The sequence below is a fragment of the Fundulus heteroclitus genome, chromosome 18 (genome assembly GCF_011125445.2).
Source record: "Fundulus heteroclitus isolate FHET01 chromosome 18, MU-UCD_Fhet_4.1, whole genome shotgun sequence".
Lineage (NCBI taxonomy): Eukaryota > Metazoa > Chordata > Actinopteri > Cyprinodontiformes > Fundulidae > Fundulus > Fundulus heteroclitus.
In genome coordinates, this window is record NC_046378.1 from 5,062,417 (window position 1) to 5,079,552 (window position 17,136).

The window sequence follows — 17,136 nt, forward strand, 5'->3', positions numbered from 1 at the left end:
TATTTCGTCTGAGATGCTTCACCCTTACGTGCCTTTGTGTACTCTCAGATCGATTAACCAGATGTTTTTGATTGTTCTGCAGATCTTTACAGTTTTAGCATAATCTGTGTTGTGTTTATTTTTTTTTATCAAGTAGCACAATCCTAAAGTAGTACGCAGTAGACTTTGAACACAAAAAATACACATAAATGTTTACATAGCATAAAAAAATGTCATCTCACCTTCCTTTAGAAAGGAACAAATGTATATCAGTATAAAAAGATGGTATTTTTAATTCACATTGGAAAAAATTCTTCATTGCACTCATACTTTGGTCAGTAACGTTTAGAACACCCATAGAAGAAATTTACTAATATGTACATATTTCTATCTGGATTTCAAAAACTATAACCACTCCTTGAAAGATGCTAATGTTGACTACCATAAACATTCAAATCCTACTAAACCATGTGGAGTTATAATGTGTTCATTAAACTTTTGCATCTTCAAGATTAATTTACCCTGTTAATCAAAATATAAAAGCAATAATTTATTAGATCTGTTAGAATTATTTTTGTGGCACTAGTGGCGTTTATTCACAGTAATCAGACAGGAAATGGGCAGAGAGAGCATGGAGGGAAGACATGCAGGCAAGGTCCCAATGTCAGGAATCATAGCCCAGATGGCTGCCTCTGTAATAACAGCCTCTGTAAATGGGACATCTGCTCTGCAGCTACGCCAGGCACCGCCCAACTATAAGCTGTGGTTGGACATTAACACAATATAAAATGTTGCACATTGTCCCTCTGTTAATAAACATAAATTTTTCCAAGTTGTCTCACTTGAAACCTGTTCAAGCCAGACAGAGACAGGGGTTAGGATGACTATAAGCAGCAGTTTTATTTAAGTCTGCATCTTTTCCTCCTGCTTCGGTCAAAGCAATATTGCTTTATCATTCATGCTCATTTACGTCTTTGGAAAAACAGCTTCATAAAAGGAAATAATTAACCAGAGAATGTTGAGAGAATTTAACAAGAGATTTGATTGCCGAATTGTACGCAGTCCATCAAACAGCTTTAATCAACATGCTCCAAATGTTCACATAAAACAGATAAATAATACACAATCATGTTCTTTTGTTGTTGTTTTTTTACTAACCTCAGTTCCTGGATTGCTGTGTTATATTGTATATTTTGTTAAAATATAATCATTGAACGTTTAGAAATTAAGCAAATCTGATTCAAAAATTGAGAGTGGAAATGCTTGTATTGTATTATTGTAGTCCCACATTAATGCTAAGTACTTAGATATGTTCAGAACTGAAGAAGCCTTTATGATAAAAAGTGAAGCATCTTCAAGTAGCAAAAGAAGAAATCCAGTTTCTGTGTAAAGACTTTGGGTTGTCATTGCCTGGATGAACCAGAATCAAAACCAAGGATTATGTAAGCTAAATTTACATAATCCTATCAGATCTGCATAAAATTGGTTGTCACATTTGGGTGTCTGGTTATTTGTTATAAATTCACAAACGGTCTGTAACACTGGCCTTCCCATGGGAAACACATTCAGTCGATCAGCTGATAAACATTATTATAGAATAGATATGGCAAACATCCACTTTGTGATTGGGTTCACTCTGATTAGCCATTGGATGAAAAAGCTTGTACTGTCCCTTTACTGCAGTCACAAACTGGATAGTGCCCAACCCTAGTGCATGTGTTCTATATACAGATGTGCCAAGAAACTGATATGTAAAGGGAGTTGGCTAATTTTATGCTTTGACAATTTTGAAAGCTAATTGGCTTGTTGTAAATTAAAATCTGACCTTTTATTTTATTTAGGGAATAAGTACTTATGTGACATACTTATGTGCTCAATGCTAACACAACACTCACCTGTGTAGAGGCTGTTACTCGAATATGTTCAGTATCAGTGAGGTGTTAGCACATTAAATCAGACAAATCCCAAAAGGGTTCATTTGGTCACGCTGCTTATCAAGAATTAGATATCCGCAGATAACCAGGAGCTAAACATACCAAAGCAAAGTTACTAAATGTTATTGTTTTCCTTATCGAGAATGCTCCATGATATTCTGGAAAAGAATGAAAAAGATAATCTTCTGCTGGTCCACAAGACCTACATGTAATGCCCACAGGGGCTGATTTTTCAGTCAATAATGCTAACTACCCTAATACCACTATCCAAAAATGTAAGACTGGTTCCCATGCTTGGGGTCATGACCCCACTAGGGGTTTCAAAGGAACATCTGTTGGCTCTTAAGATCATCTTCAGAAACCAACATAAAAAACAGCTTTGGCTGTTTTAGAGTTTCATTTTTCCACAAACATTTTAGAGAAATGTTTCTTTGTATTATTAATTTATCAAGAATGGGGTATTTTGTTGGTTGTACAATTTTGAAAGAGAAATTCAAACTTACTAACATCAATATTTTTAGGTCAAAGCTTTTGATGATTGGAAATTGGCAACAGACTCTTTTCCACAATGCATCTCCAGTTTTATATAATTAAATTTAGAACACACAGACTTCAAACTTATGAGTGGATTTCATTTAAGAAATAAAAGTTAAAGCTAGGATTGTGGTCCTCATAGTTTTCCCGTTTAAAATCATCCAAACTTTTGTGGACATAACCTTTGAGATAGTCAAATAATCTAAGATGAAAAAACAATTAGCTGGTCACTGAGGATTATAAAGTGCAGAAAACAGTTTTTCTTTTAAACATGTGACATATACACACTCATGCTCAAAATAATTATCTCCTTCCATTCATGTCCCCTAATCCACAAGAACTGAGTCATGACCACCTTAGTCCAAAAAAAAAAAAAAAACATCACACCAAACACACTCACTCACAGGTACAGCCTCCTCTTCTTTGTGTTGACTTTCAGAATTTTGGAAGAAATATAAGATCCAGTAGAAATATGTAAGGCTGGGCGATATGGCCAAACATTATATCACAATATATATTTCTTAATTCCGGTCGATACAATATAATTACGATATTAATACAAACTAAATAAAAGCCTCAGAAAGACTGCCAAGAATGGCCATAACAGATGCCTGTACAAACTTATGACACATAACATTTTAGATATACTTGCTTGAAAAACTAAAAACGTACAAAACTGTGTAAAACCTGGAAAGACAGTCAGTGACAAATGCTTCAATCATAGACCGTAATGCATATTGAAATTTCGGAATTGTTATATCACCTTTATTGAATCAATTATATTGCAATATATATTGATATTTAATTATTGTCCACCTCTAGAGATATATGTATCTATTACATATTCAGTAATGAATAGAAACCAAATTTAGCTAACTTAGGCTACGTTCACACTGCAGGTCTTAATGCTCAATTCCGATTTTTTTGTGAAATCGGATTTTTTTGCGTGTCCGTTCACATTTCCAAATATATGCGACTTGTATATGATCTCCTGTGTGAACTGAACGCGTTCAACCGAAGTGTCCCGCATGCGCACTTGATGACGTCACACGTAGCAAGCGTCCTCAGTATATGTGGAAGTAAACATGGATTATAATGCTGGCGCGCATTTTGCGGTCATTAATTTATTTTCTAACCGGAGCTTTCCCTCCATTGACTGCTCTTCTCCTTGTAGTCCGCTATGGGTGTCGTCTTTCTTCCCGCTTCTGCATAGCAGGACGCAGAATAGTGACGTTTGTCGAGTATCAGTGACAAACAGGTCGGATAAATGAGACCCGGCCGTACAGACACAGGTCGCATTTGAAAAGATCAGATACGTATCGGATTCAGGACCACATATCCAAGTGACCTGGGTCGCATTTGAAAAAATCTGATCTGTGCTGTTCAGACTGTCATAAAAAGATCAGATACAGGTTGCATATGGGCAAAAAAATCGGAATTGGTTCACTTCAGGCTGCAGTGTGAACCTAGCCTTATTTATGCTCATAACCCCCAGAGATTTAAGGTTGTGCTTCAATAAAACAAGTTAGTTTATGCTCAGCTAATAATTTAGACATCCTAAACTATCTGCTGTTGATATCTTGCTTGACAAACACCAAAAAAGACCTCTGTAGTACCTCTTTTAAAGATTTAAATATCTAATCAGGAAGGTTTAATGAAGGACATTTGAAACAGTGGAGATCTAGTCAGTAGCCCAGCCAGCCGCATGTTAAAGCTATGTGATGCATGCTAATGCAGGCTGGTATTTTTCCCTGCATATTTAATATTCATCTGTACTCATTATTTATAAACACATACAACAATTTGAAAGAAGTTCTCCCTGAATACTTCTAACACACACCTCCACAGACAACGGAAGGGCAAAGGACTCAATTAATCATCGTCAAGAATTAGCCTACGGGTTGAATCATCGCTTCTCATGCAGGATTGGAATGGAAATAAACAACCCAGCCGTAGCAGTGGGATCAGAAGCAGTACACAGAATGGGAATCCCACTGGTGTGAAGGAAAATTCCACGTCCTCTTTGACTACAGCCAGTGGGGCCGGTGTATCCTCCAAACAATTATGCAATGTATGATAACCAGTTCGGCTTTTAGATTCATGAAGAAGTTATAGTGGGTAGCGTAATCATCCTGCAATCCCTTTGAGTGGTCAGTAGGACTAGAAAGCACTATATATTCAGTCCATTTACCATTTTCCATCCACTTTACCACATTAACTTACCACAGGAATCTTGAATTGAACAGATGATTGATTCAAATGGGAAAGCAAATATCATGTACTGCAGGGCTGTAAAGGCGGAACAGTGATGCCCATACCCATGCTGCAGACTTTTTCATGATTGACAATACTTTGCACCAAGCAATAAACTGCGTGACATTACATGCATTGCATGGAAATGTCCGGTACAGCTCGTTTGGTTCAGTACACGTATTTAATGAATTAACGCATGAAGTGGGTTTATGTGTAGAAGTGAAGTGCACAACTGCGCTCTGCTGTCCAACTTTGATAAAATCCAGCAAAAACAAAACAAAGAGGTCTCCCAGATATCACTAACGTCTGCTATTTGGGAACATTAGTTTTTCATTTAGTGTTGTCAGCATTATTCAGTAGTGATGAGGTACAGTGGCCTGCAAAAGTATCCATACCCTGTGAACCTTTCCAGATATTGTTACATTACAACCACAAACAGAAAATATATTTTATTGGAATTTTATGTAAAAAAAAAACCACGCAAAGTGTAGAAAGAAAATTCTACATGATTTATTTTTTTTTAATATATAAAAGATGAAAAGGACATTTTGTAAAAAGTTTTCAGCCCCTCTGATTTAATACTTTATGGAACCACCTTTGCTGCAATTCCAGTTAACAGTCTTTTAGGGCATGTATCTACCAGTTTTTAACATCTAGTGACTGAGATCTCTGCCCATTCTTCTTTGCAAGCTCAGTCACATTTGATGGAGAGCATTTGTGAACAGCGGTTTTCAGATATTGCCACAGATTCTCGATTCAGTTTAAGTCTGGACTTTGTGTTGGGCCACTCTAACGCATGAATATTTGTTGTTTTAAACCATTCCATTGAAGCCCTGGCTTAATGTTTAGGGCTGTTGACCTGCTGGAAGGTGAATCTATGCCCTGTTGGAGTCTGCAGGTGGCTCCAACAGGTTTTCTTCCAAGATTGCCCTTTATTTGGCTCCATCCATCTTCCCATCAACTCTGACCACTGCTGAAGAGAAGCACCCCCAGAGCATGAAGCTGCCACCTCCATATTTGACAGTGGGGATGGTGTGTTTAGAGTGATGTGCAGTGTTAGTTTTCTGCCACACATAACGTTTTGTATTTTGGCCAAGAAGGTTTAAATTTTGGCCTCATCTGACTCAAGCTGTTTGCTGTGTCCCCAACATGGCTTGTGGCAAACTGCAAACAGGACTTATTTTGGTTTTCTTATGACAATGACTTTCTTCTTACCACTCTTCCTTTAAGACCACATGTGTGCAGTTCATGACTAATAGTTATCTGTGATCTCTGCAGTTTGTCCTTAGTCACCTGATCAGGTCATTAAAAAGACTCTGGAGAACTTGACTGCATACTAAGGAGCCAATTCAGCCATTTAATTTGGGTATGTTGGACAAGGACACATCTAAAAGTTGGTTGCAGGACACCAACCTTCAAGGACTGGAGTTTGACACCCCTTGTCTTCACCTTTCAATTCCAAGGCAATTAATCAATACCGTGACTGACGTTTGTGTTTAAAATACATGGTGAAAATCCATTTGCTGTACTCAGTGTTGGTACAATGGCAGTTTATCTAAAGTTTCCAATGATGCTGAAAACATTGTGCAAGTTGCAAACAGAAAGAGACATCTGATTGAGATCTTAAGCTCGGATGGAAGCAACTATTGCCTCCTGTTGTTGGGTAACTGTAGCAGACAGAGACAGATGTTCCTCTACTTGGCAGAGCATCTTATAGTTTGAACGTGTTAACTATGCTCTCCCAAATGCATTCTGCTAGGTGGTGATAAACAACATATTCCTTAACTTTTTTTTCCTTTTTTTTATGGCTTGTCTGCGGTAACAGTCACATCACTTTACAGGTTTTGACAGAATGAGGTTTCACTCATATTAGCATGAAGTGTGACAAGCGTGAAGCTAAGATTCTTGGAAGAATAAAGAGCCGGCACCTTAACAAGATAACTGTCTGTGTGGAGTCTCCTGGTCTTCTCACTTCAGAAATTTATCATGACAGATTATGCTAATGAGGCATAGCTCTTTGGCCCACTACTTTCCTTATTTTTTTTTTTTTTTTAAAAGTACTTTTACCTTTACTTTGGTTATGTTTATAGGTAGGTGTTTATGTGTTGCATTTGTATGCAAGGTCGCCATGAGTTCCGAAACCAGCCTATCTCTCCCCAGCTATGGTATTTGTCTTATTTATATGTAAATGCAGACTTATTGGTGTGGATTTGACTCAGCAGTCTGTTTGTATGTGCGGGTAAACATGAACGTCCTTCAGCTGGTTTTACGGAAAGATAATTAGCCTCTCCCAACTGCAACGGGGTTAGACCATACAAGTCTATAAAATTTGCTAATGATGCCTTTAATAACTCCCATGTTGCCAAGCATGAAGTGTCTGTGAATGTGTTGCCGTTTTGAAAAGCATATTTTTTGGAATTAAATCTTAGCGCAGACTCACTTGGAACCCTTGGGAATATATTAACCCACTGGACTGTCTCCAGACACTCAACCTAATAAGGGTCAGTGTTAAATACTCGTGTCACGGTTTATATGTGGGTCTGGGAGGAATTTTTATATATGACTTGCTTTGCAGAGTAAGTGAATTAATGTTCCTTAAGCCTAATTACTCTACAAAAACACTATAAAGCAGCACAGATATTGGTATTTAGGAAAGGCAAATTAACACGACATTCTAACTTTAATTTTGAAGTTTGAAGATAACTTTATTTTATGTATGGAGTATTTATCCAAAACTACCATAGCTGATAAGTCTTGGACATTTTTAGGTAAAAAAAAAAAAAAGTCTCCTTGACGCTACCCAGCATATTGCTTTTGAGACTTTTTTCTGCACAACTCTTAAGAAAAGCCACTTTTGTGCAGAGCAACAACTGTTGGAATTTTGTCTGAGAGCAGAATTTCCCACAAAGAGCTTTTGAAATATTTTAGACATGCCTATCTATTTTGTCAAGTTTTGTAAAATAATACAAATACATTTTAAGTAAAACTGTTCACATAGATCTGAAATATTAGCACCTATTTACTATCCATCCATTTGTCTACACCTAAGCAGGGTTTTGAGATGTAGTGATTGATTAAGAGGTGGGTTACACCTTGGACAGGTTGTATGTCATTTTCCAGGATACAAAGATTTTTATTCAAGTTCTCCACAAATGGGGTGTAGTAATTGCAAGCTGTTGATGACTAGGCATTACGAAGACCTGCTTCCCACTCCCGGGCACAGCCAGATGGAGGGGAAGTTAACATTGTCACCTTAGCACAGGAAGTGCCATTCTAAGAAGGCTGATATTTACATAGCATAGTAGAGTGGCCAGCAAGCCTCAGACAGATCATCATTTCCTGTCTATTCATCTGGAAGGCTGATCCAGGGTTTCTCACTCACCACTGCAGACTGATGCTGAAAGTGGAAATCTAGGTGAGTGTCTCTGTGGATGATTCCAGCTTGCATGACCTAGTCCCCAGCAAAAGCTGTCCCCGGAAACGTCCCCGATTTCAGTGTCTCATGATGGTATAAAAAAAGTTTAGCGCAACAAGAGGTATATACCCGGTCCTGCCGCTGTCTCGATGTAGTAGAGCTTTGCCGAACACACCTTTCCCGCGCCCCGTCGGTGTTGCAGCTCAGTTTTTATCAGAGAAATCAAATCTGGCCGGGCGTGTTTTTAAAAGCATAAATTTACACCAGACACTGAAAAGTACGCAGCTGTGTGATTCTGCGGAGAGAAAAACGTTTGTCATGGGTAAGTAATTAAAGAAAGACAAATCACCAGTAATATATGGGTAAGGTATTAAATTATCAGTAATTTGTCCTATGTTTTGATCTCCTAAAACTCCGTGTCTTGACCACATCTGATTAGAAATCGCCTATTTTAGTTAGTTAGCTTGTCATAACTACATCATCCATGGCACTTTATTTTCGACGACTCTTATTTTGGGATACTTCCGGAAGCCCTCGCCCTCCGGGTGTGCTTACCAAAGTTGTACTTAAACACATTAACAGATTTTTGAGCCCATTGTACCACATAAAATGTGGTCAGCACAACTTTAATCATATAAGGCACACCGAACTATAAGGCGCAACATACATTTTTTAGAAAATTTAAGGATTTTAAGTGCGTCTTATAGTTAAAAAAATACGGTACTCCAGCTTTTACACAGCTGTCCACTATGTGTCAAGGGTTAACACACAAAGAAATTGACATTTAATACCCCTTTTACTGGTAGGAAATATTCCACTTCCTTTGACAGAGGTCAGTCCAACATTATGGAGAATTAATTTGTGTTTCATTTAAAGCTGACCTTAGCAAAACCAGCCTCAAGGAGTTTTAGGTGAATTCATTTGAGCTTCACATTTTGCTGACAAGTGAATAAAGCTTCCTCTGGCGGGTGTATAAAATATATCAGAGCAAAATGTAAAGCAGTTTGACTCCAAAAGGCAACTCTAAACGCAAGGAATCTGAAACGCCAGTCTTTATAAAGCTATCCGTTGTTGTGGTTACTGACACAGTCACCATGAGAGGAGTAATGCAGCACTTTATTGGCTCAGCGGGATGCTGCATATATCCAAAGTTTGACATGACATTTTGAAAAATAAACATCTCATTTCTTTGCAGAAAAAAAAGGCAACACTGACAGACAGATTTGTAGCGCCATGGCAGAGAGAGCATTCATTTGTGAATACAGAGACAGACTGACAACACGTACAAAAGCTGAGGCTGGTAGCAGGCACAGAACGCCTGGCAGACGGAAGGACAGAATCAAACTGGGTGAGAAACATGTGAGCTTTAGGACAAGGGAGAAGTGGGACAGCAGCCATTGGTAAGCAGTGCAGGAGAAGACAGCAAATAGAGAGAATTTTAAACTCTTCTTGTGTCACTTCTGATCCTCTCTCCTGTCCTCTTTAGCTGCTAATTTTCTTGACTGCCTTCTTTCGTGACTGTTGACATCTAATGCGTAATTTGAGCATAGCCTTAGGCAGAGATTCTTCTTTTTCCCTGTTAGCTTCTTTTTTAAATCCAAGCAAGCGGGCTGGCAGTGCAGTGAAAAGACCATGCTCATCCTTTGAGATTTGCCAGCCAAAGGACAATCTATTTAAAGTGCTCCCAAATCCACTTACCCTAGCATCTACTTAACTTTACCAACAGAACCAGGTTTGTCTCATAGCAGACTCCAGTGCTATTGATCGAAAAACTGGATGTAAATCATAACAAAACTGTTTAAGAGGTGGAACCTCCTATGTATCTTTAATGTTTGTACATGTCTGTAGTTTTTGATTTGGAATTGTCTGTGTGATGCTGCCATTCTTGGCCAAGTCTGTGTTGAAAAAAAAAAGTTTTTCAATCAAAATGGGATCTACCTGAATAAATAATTGTTACATACATACATACATACATACATCCATACATCCATACATACATACATACAAGCACAGATTGCTCCTTTGTTTCTTTTCTCTTGTGATCGTCAAATATGATAATGGCACTTGCGAAGAAAATGACTGTGTGAGAAGCTTTGGAGGAAATTTGGCAGACCAGTGATGGCGGAAGTCGAAGAATCTTTAGACAGCAGCTTGGATTTTGTAGTGGAAGAAGATGAAGAAATGCTTCTGAGAGACGCGGTTCGTTGTCAAGGAACATTATGAAGCTTATACACTATCCACATTTTACCAATACACGTTACTGTTACAGCATCCATCCATCCATCCATTTTCCAGACCGCTTAATCCCTCATGGGGTCGCGGGGTTGCTGGTGCCTATCTCCAGCGTTCACTAACAACATGTATTTTTTTTATTTGTCTGGCTGTTCTTGTGGTACAGTTGGAAAGAGTATGTTGTAATCAGAAAACTCTACTATGAAATCCCTCCTGCACCAACCCCCACCTCCAGAACAAAGGAACAACATGTACAGTATGTGGCATTGGTTCAAGGATTATAGAGCTTTTACGTTATCCACAGCATTACAACATTTTCTATGTTATCTGGGTATGCCATGTAATTTATTTCGTTATAATCAGAAAACTTTGTAATAAACTACTTTTTCTATATTTTCACAGATAAGAGGACGTCGCAGGACCATCTGGAGCACAGCAGACTCTGCCCCTCGCCACTTCAGCTGAGCCTTTATCTTCTTCAAGGTGACATGGCTATTCTGCAAAGAACTGCAGTTATGAACCTGATGTGTCATAACTGTTTTAGACTTATGTTCCTATGATTAATATAAGTCAGTGTCAGACGCAACTTCGTTTTTAGTGTGGTTTTTAGGTAAAAATGTATTCTTAAACATATATTTCAATGGTTTTAGAGTGACGATGGTGAAGAAGATGAGTCAGTCTCAAGACCTGGGAAGCCTAACCCCATGATGGTCAAGCGTGATGGAAAATGGATGGATGGATGGACCTCTGTTTGGAGACTTACTTATACAATTCATCTAATTTTCAATTCATTTTATTGATATTATGCTGTGCACAACGGTACATTTTGATGAAACACAGGGTAAATCTTATGACCAAAGGCATAATCATATGCAGAAGGTGTCCTACAATGGAAATCTGCACTTTTATCTGACCAGATTCCCTTTTATGGGGGACAAACACATTTGGCACAGTTTTGACTCATTTTGGTACAGTTGTGCCAAAATCATATATACCCCTGGCACACTGCCCACTAAATCCTTTGTGGAAGGAATATGCTTCAACTGATTCAGTCCAGATTTGTTGCAGTTATATTCAAAATTTGGATGTACAAAGTCTAAGGCTTCTCTTATATTTTCAAAGGGGTTTATTTTGCAAGAAATTTAGGCAAGGCTTAGAATTTTTTCTTCTTCTTTGCTTAATCACCTATAATTCAGAAATGGTGACATTTGCAATAATGGTTCCACCTGAAAAAAATCTTTAATGCCTTTGTGTCATAAAACGTTTACAGTGGCTACAGTGGGTAGCACTTATGCCTTGCAGCAAAAAGGTCCAGGGTTCGAGTCCTAGCCTTGCCCTGGGTCTTTCTGCATGGGTTCTGCAATAGACTGGCGACCTGTCCAGGGTGTACTCCCACCGACCCCCCCCCCCCCTTCCTCTCGACCATTGATAGGGACCAGTACCCAATAGGGATAAGCGTATTGGAAAATCAATGGATGTAACTTTAGCCGAAAATTGCTCCTTAAACCATGTGAGCTTAAGGGGTTAACGGCATACGCAAAATTACTCTGATTGTGCCAGGGGGACCGGATCTTTGGGGTGAACCTATCTTTGCTGTAATGTATTTTGGGGTTTGAAAGCCACTGGAATGTTATATTCAGAAAATAAACGTCTTAGTTTCTACAGAGTTGGCTTGAAGATGGATCAGTGAAATGGAAACCTGGATGGACATGATGAGCAGGCAAAAAGAGTTCTAATGAAGGATGGAGCTGAGGAATTGAATGGAAATGTGTTTCAAATACGGATGGGGAGGATTGACTTTATTCTCAATCATAATATGACTTTATTCTAATAATCCTACCCCCCCCCCCCAAAAAAAAAAAAAAAAAAAAAAAAAAAAAAAAAAAAACACCTTTGGTGCCATTATTGTGGGGGTTGCAGGCTGAAAAGTTTGTGGACCCCTGCTTTATACAACAGTACAGTGGTGTATAAACTAGCCAAGATGATTGATTTCATTATTTGTTTGGATAAGTAAGGGTAAGAGCAACTGTGTGAGACTGAGCTCCATGTAGTGGACAGGTGAATGTGTCTGCACATAATAAAATTAAATATTTTCAGACAGCAGTCACTTCAAAGGAGGTTATTGACTGTTACAAATTGCTTTTATCAGTAAATCTCTTTAATCTAGTCCATTGGTGCCTGTAGAGGTGGTGAAAATAGTAACGTTTTACAGCAATCACAGGAAAATGGAACTGGGATTTAAAGCATAATATAAATCTTTTGGACTAACGCTTCAGAGGGAGTTTTTTTCAATACTATGTGTATAGGCTCTCAAATTAACTGCTATGCACATAATCCTATTCATTGTTCTTGTTGGATGTTCATGCCGCTGTGTGCGCCATACAAGTAACCCTGCAGGCAATTTTGCCTCCTCAGCATCCTCCACAGACACGTAGCACACACAAACGATCAGCCATATCTGTGACAGATGGTGCTCTTTGTGGTAAATTACAGGCAATCTTCTATCATTTACTATCAGGTTTCTATCAACACAAACAAGAATGACTATTTGTGTGTTTTTTGCAGTATTTTATATTAGCTGATTCATAGCTGTCAAAACAAGACAGCTTTAAATTGTCTTTTCTGTTGATATTTGCACATTGCTGAATTCTTCCAAAAGGAAAGCATTAACAAACGTACGCTAATGCTATATAGAGTCCCTTCATGGTGTAGTAGGTTAAGCTTGTGTCTTTGATACGAGGGACCTGGGTTAAAATCATGGCTGTGTCTGGTGCAAGTTGTGATGAATTACTAAGGCAACTGCAGCATAAAGAAGCAGCCAAAGGGACTCTAATGCCAGTGTTATATATAAACATAAAAGCAATTAGTAAATGGCAGGACATCAATTTGCTCAAACGATAACACTTTTATTGTCGTTTCCTTGCAATGCTGCATAAACAGAGTTGCTTTGGATCATTTTTCTCTGAACCAGGAGAAAAAAAAACTGACTGAGTTTTTGGCCCAAATTGATTGCGTTGGTAACTTTCTGAGAGTCTGGACTGTAGCTGGTAAAAATGGACAGAAGTGCACCCTGACCACGTCTCAATCTCAGGGATTCTGTCCCACTCACAAGGAATCTTAGTGCAGAGGAATGGCCACACATTTAAACTGCTGGCTTTGCATAGCTCATCCTTTCTAATGTGTAAGTTCATAATGTGAGAGATCAGATGTTGTTTTAGTGATTGATGTGTTTATATGTGTACAACCCTTTGTCTAGTGGAACTGCACTGCATGTAGGAAACTGCTGTTTTCTGACTGAATTTGTGGGGCCTTGTGCTGTCTCTTCTTAAACAAAACTGGGATCAGATTTACTCACTTGTGGGACTTCTTGCCCTCCATGCCTCCCGGGCCTGAACCGCAGTCATGAGCTTGGATGATGAAGGTGTACTCCTTTTGCAACTCGCAGTCCACCAGGCCACGAGCCCTCAGCTGACCCTCGCCAGACGTTCCGTTCAGCACCACTGCCTCGAATGGAGCCTCGAGTCCATGGATGTTGAACGCGCAGATCTCCCCTGGAGAGCAGGAGAAAGAAACAGACAGGACGATGAGTTAAGAGTTTATCACAGTCTGTCAGCTTCTGAGGAAACATATAACAGAGTTTGAAGAAAGCGGACACCGACATTTTAGCTCAAACCCAACGTTTTAAAGGCATTGGCAGTTGGATCAATGGTGATGCAGAATCTTGAAACTTAATTTCCAAATGCACAGTTTCTGACCTACATACTGTACATAACGTTTTATAAATCTAATAATTAGTTGCTGTCCAAAAAGAATGACTGATGTACAAAACCATTCCCAGCTTTAGTACCATCCATCTATCCATATCCACTACTACTACTACTATATCCACTTATCCTTGCAAAGTCTCCAGGGGCTAATGTCCAGCAGCCATCGGGCAAGAAGTTGCACAGTGGAAAGATCATCATCCATCAAAGGACAACAAAGACACACACATACATACCTAAGGGCAATTTAGAAAGACCAATTAGCTTAACAGTCATATTTTCAGGCTGTCTGTGAAAGTCAGAGTACCCAGAGAGAAGAGAACCCACACATGAACATACAGACTGCATGACAAAAGAGTCCAGGCTGGGATCCTGCTCAGCTGTGTTTTGGTACAGTGAAAACTACACATACAGTGATGTTAAAAATGTTGTCAAAATAACATGTTTGGACAGATGGATACTTAGCATACATTTTAACAGTACGAAAAATATAAGGAGATGACAAAATTTCCGTTGAATCTAATAAAAAATCTAATTTCTGGAAACCACGGCAAAAATTGAATTTCATGGGAACCCATCATTTATTCCCACTTAAAGTGGTTGAAATCGCATTGTGTTACATGCATCTTATGCACCTGATGTAATACATCGGGGATGCATGTACTGTGAGATGAGAACATAAAACACATTAGTTTGAAGGAGGCTTGCCTTGTATAAATCTCAAACATTTAGTTTGCTCTGCTCCTGACTAAAGATAGAGCAAACACAATGGTGAGAACAAAAAGAGCCTTCAGAAAGAAGATTGACAGCTCTGGTATGAGTCCATTTCATTATATAGAGAACAGGTTACAACCACTGCCAACATGTATGACAACAACAGCTCAGATTTGGTGTAAAGATATAGGGGATACAAATTCTGAAGAGCTTTTGTCATTTATATGCAGGAACATGTAAAGAGGTGGGTTATTTTGCTGAGCTGGGGCAGGAGTTTAATAATAATTTTTTTTGTTTGCTGAGAAAATTGACATCCCCTTGTGCTTCTGCTCATGGCATTGCAGGAAATCACTTAACACGCTGTGCTCCGACTCTGACCTGTGACGGCTAATTGTGCTGATATCACTTAAACTAACACCGAGGACTAAATTGGATTCCCAAGAAGCTTTGTGTGTGCCTTGCTCCTGGCAAGTTCTGATAAGAGCAACTTTATTTCCAAACCTTTCATCCTGTTCCTGTCATAATCCCCATCACCTCAACCCCAACCCCCCCCCTCCTTCTACCCTGCTGTCGGGACAGTGCCCCAGAAATGATAATTTGCCTACAGAAGAGGAGCTATAAGCAGGAAGTAGTATAACTGGAACAGAAAGGTAGTGAACTGACGCATCCTAGCCCTGTCCTTTCACACTTCTTTCCTGGCAATATAACTTGAACAATGTTGTATCAGGGCTTAATGGGCCCCGGTGCTTTGAAAAAACGTGGCTCGGCGGTGTGAGGATATTCATAAAATGGCAATGAGCAAACAGTGTAAGATGGCGGTTGACAGAAGATGCAGTGGTCTCTCTGTGCTGCTTCTTTTAATAGTGCGCCACCGCACAAAACAGACGATTGCGAAATCCATCACCACTGGAGCGAGAAATAAATCCAATATTCCCCCGCCGGTGCAGAAGCTTCCCATCAGGATGAATATGCTTAGGATATGCTGATGGTGCACGCCTACCGTTGAGGCTGGGTGGCCTGATGTGCTCCTTTGGATTTAATTGTACCTGATGGGGGAGCTGATGAGGGTTTGGGAAAGGTGGGTCAAGGTGACCAGAGGGGGAGAGCCTTCCCTTTTTTTTTTCCAGACTCAGGAACACTCAAAGAGCTCCAGCTACCTGTCACAATTTTCACCCTTTATGTCTATCACTATACTCCAGATGTGACAAGTGTTCTACCACCTGCGACGAGACACAGAGGGCTGGTGGTTGTGGGAAAGACGAGGGCGGAAGTGTTGGCCCCAGTGGACGTGGAGGAACAGATGTTAGGCGACTGGCCCTTGGCAGAGGAAAAGAAGCTGCAAACTGATTATTGTATTAAGCTGGTGCCTAAATATCTTTCTTTGCCACATTAGACTCAGTGGGGGTTCTAGACCAAATTTAGCAGGGGGGCCAGGGTGGGGCCAGTGTTTTTTCACAGGGGCACAGTACAAAAGATTGGGGTGGAAAAAAACTTAACAGGTCAACATTTCATTGTTTAATATATTAAGTAAGCCAAAGAGCCAATTGTGGCTCTGGAACTGCAGGTTGCAGACCCCTGATCTTTTCTCAATACAGCGGGAGCTTAACGTGAAACAGCTTAATTTTAATTATTGTTATTTTTTTATATATTTTTTTAAATTATTTTGTTATTTTATTATTGGGTAAAAACCTAAACGAAAAAAATACAACTGATCCAAATGACCAGTCAGTCACGGTATCTTTGTCAGCATCTATCATCCTAAGAAATTGAATATCATGTTTTTAGTACAGGGGCCATAACAGGGGCCAGGAACAGTTCTACAGGGGCATAGGCCCCTGTTGGCCCCTGTCTAGAACCGCCCCTGATTAGACTGCTAAAGAGGTAGACATTTGGTTAAAAGTTGCCCAGAATCAAACACTATTAGGGAGGCTGCTTCTTAATAACTTAATGGGTAATAATCTGACAACCTTACATATGGTCAAAAGAAAAGTTTAAGAAAGCACATCCCTTACAGTGCTTGTGTTATAGCTAACAGGACATCATAAAATGTTTCTAAACTATTTAAATATCTTGACTAGACTACAACACATTCTACTTTTATTTAAATTTGGTGACAAGTGCAGACAGGAACATGGAATGAACATAGAAAACATTGAATATCAATGGCAAATTAACAGGAATAACACAGGTGGTGCAGAATATCAGGTAACTGAGAAAAAGGTAGGCAAACAGGAAGATCCAATGAAGAAAAATAACCAACAGTGAACCGAAATATAGTGGGAAGAGTGGGGAATGACATTCGATGTAGGTG

The 17,136-nt window shown here is 39.2% G+C and overlaps 1 protein-coding gene across 1 annotated transcript in view; it reads right to left on the reverse strand.

Moving 5' to 3' along the window:
• The window catches only part of LOC105926742 (calsyntenin-2), a 400,538-nt gene that overhangs the window by 163,029 nt on the left and 220,373 nt on the right, over positions 1-17,136 (reverse strand). Inside the window, exon 3 of the mRNA XM_036150228.1 lies at positions 13,703-13,898. Within this exon, the coding sequence (XP_036006121.1) occupies positions 13,703-13,898 (196 nt within the window). The remainder of the gene's footprint in view (positions 1-13,702; positions 13,899-17,136) is intronic.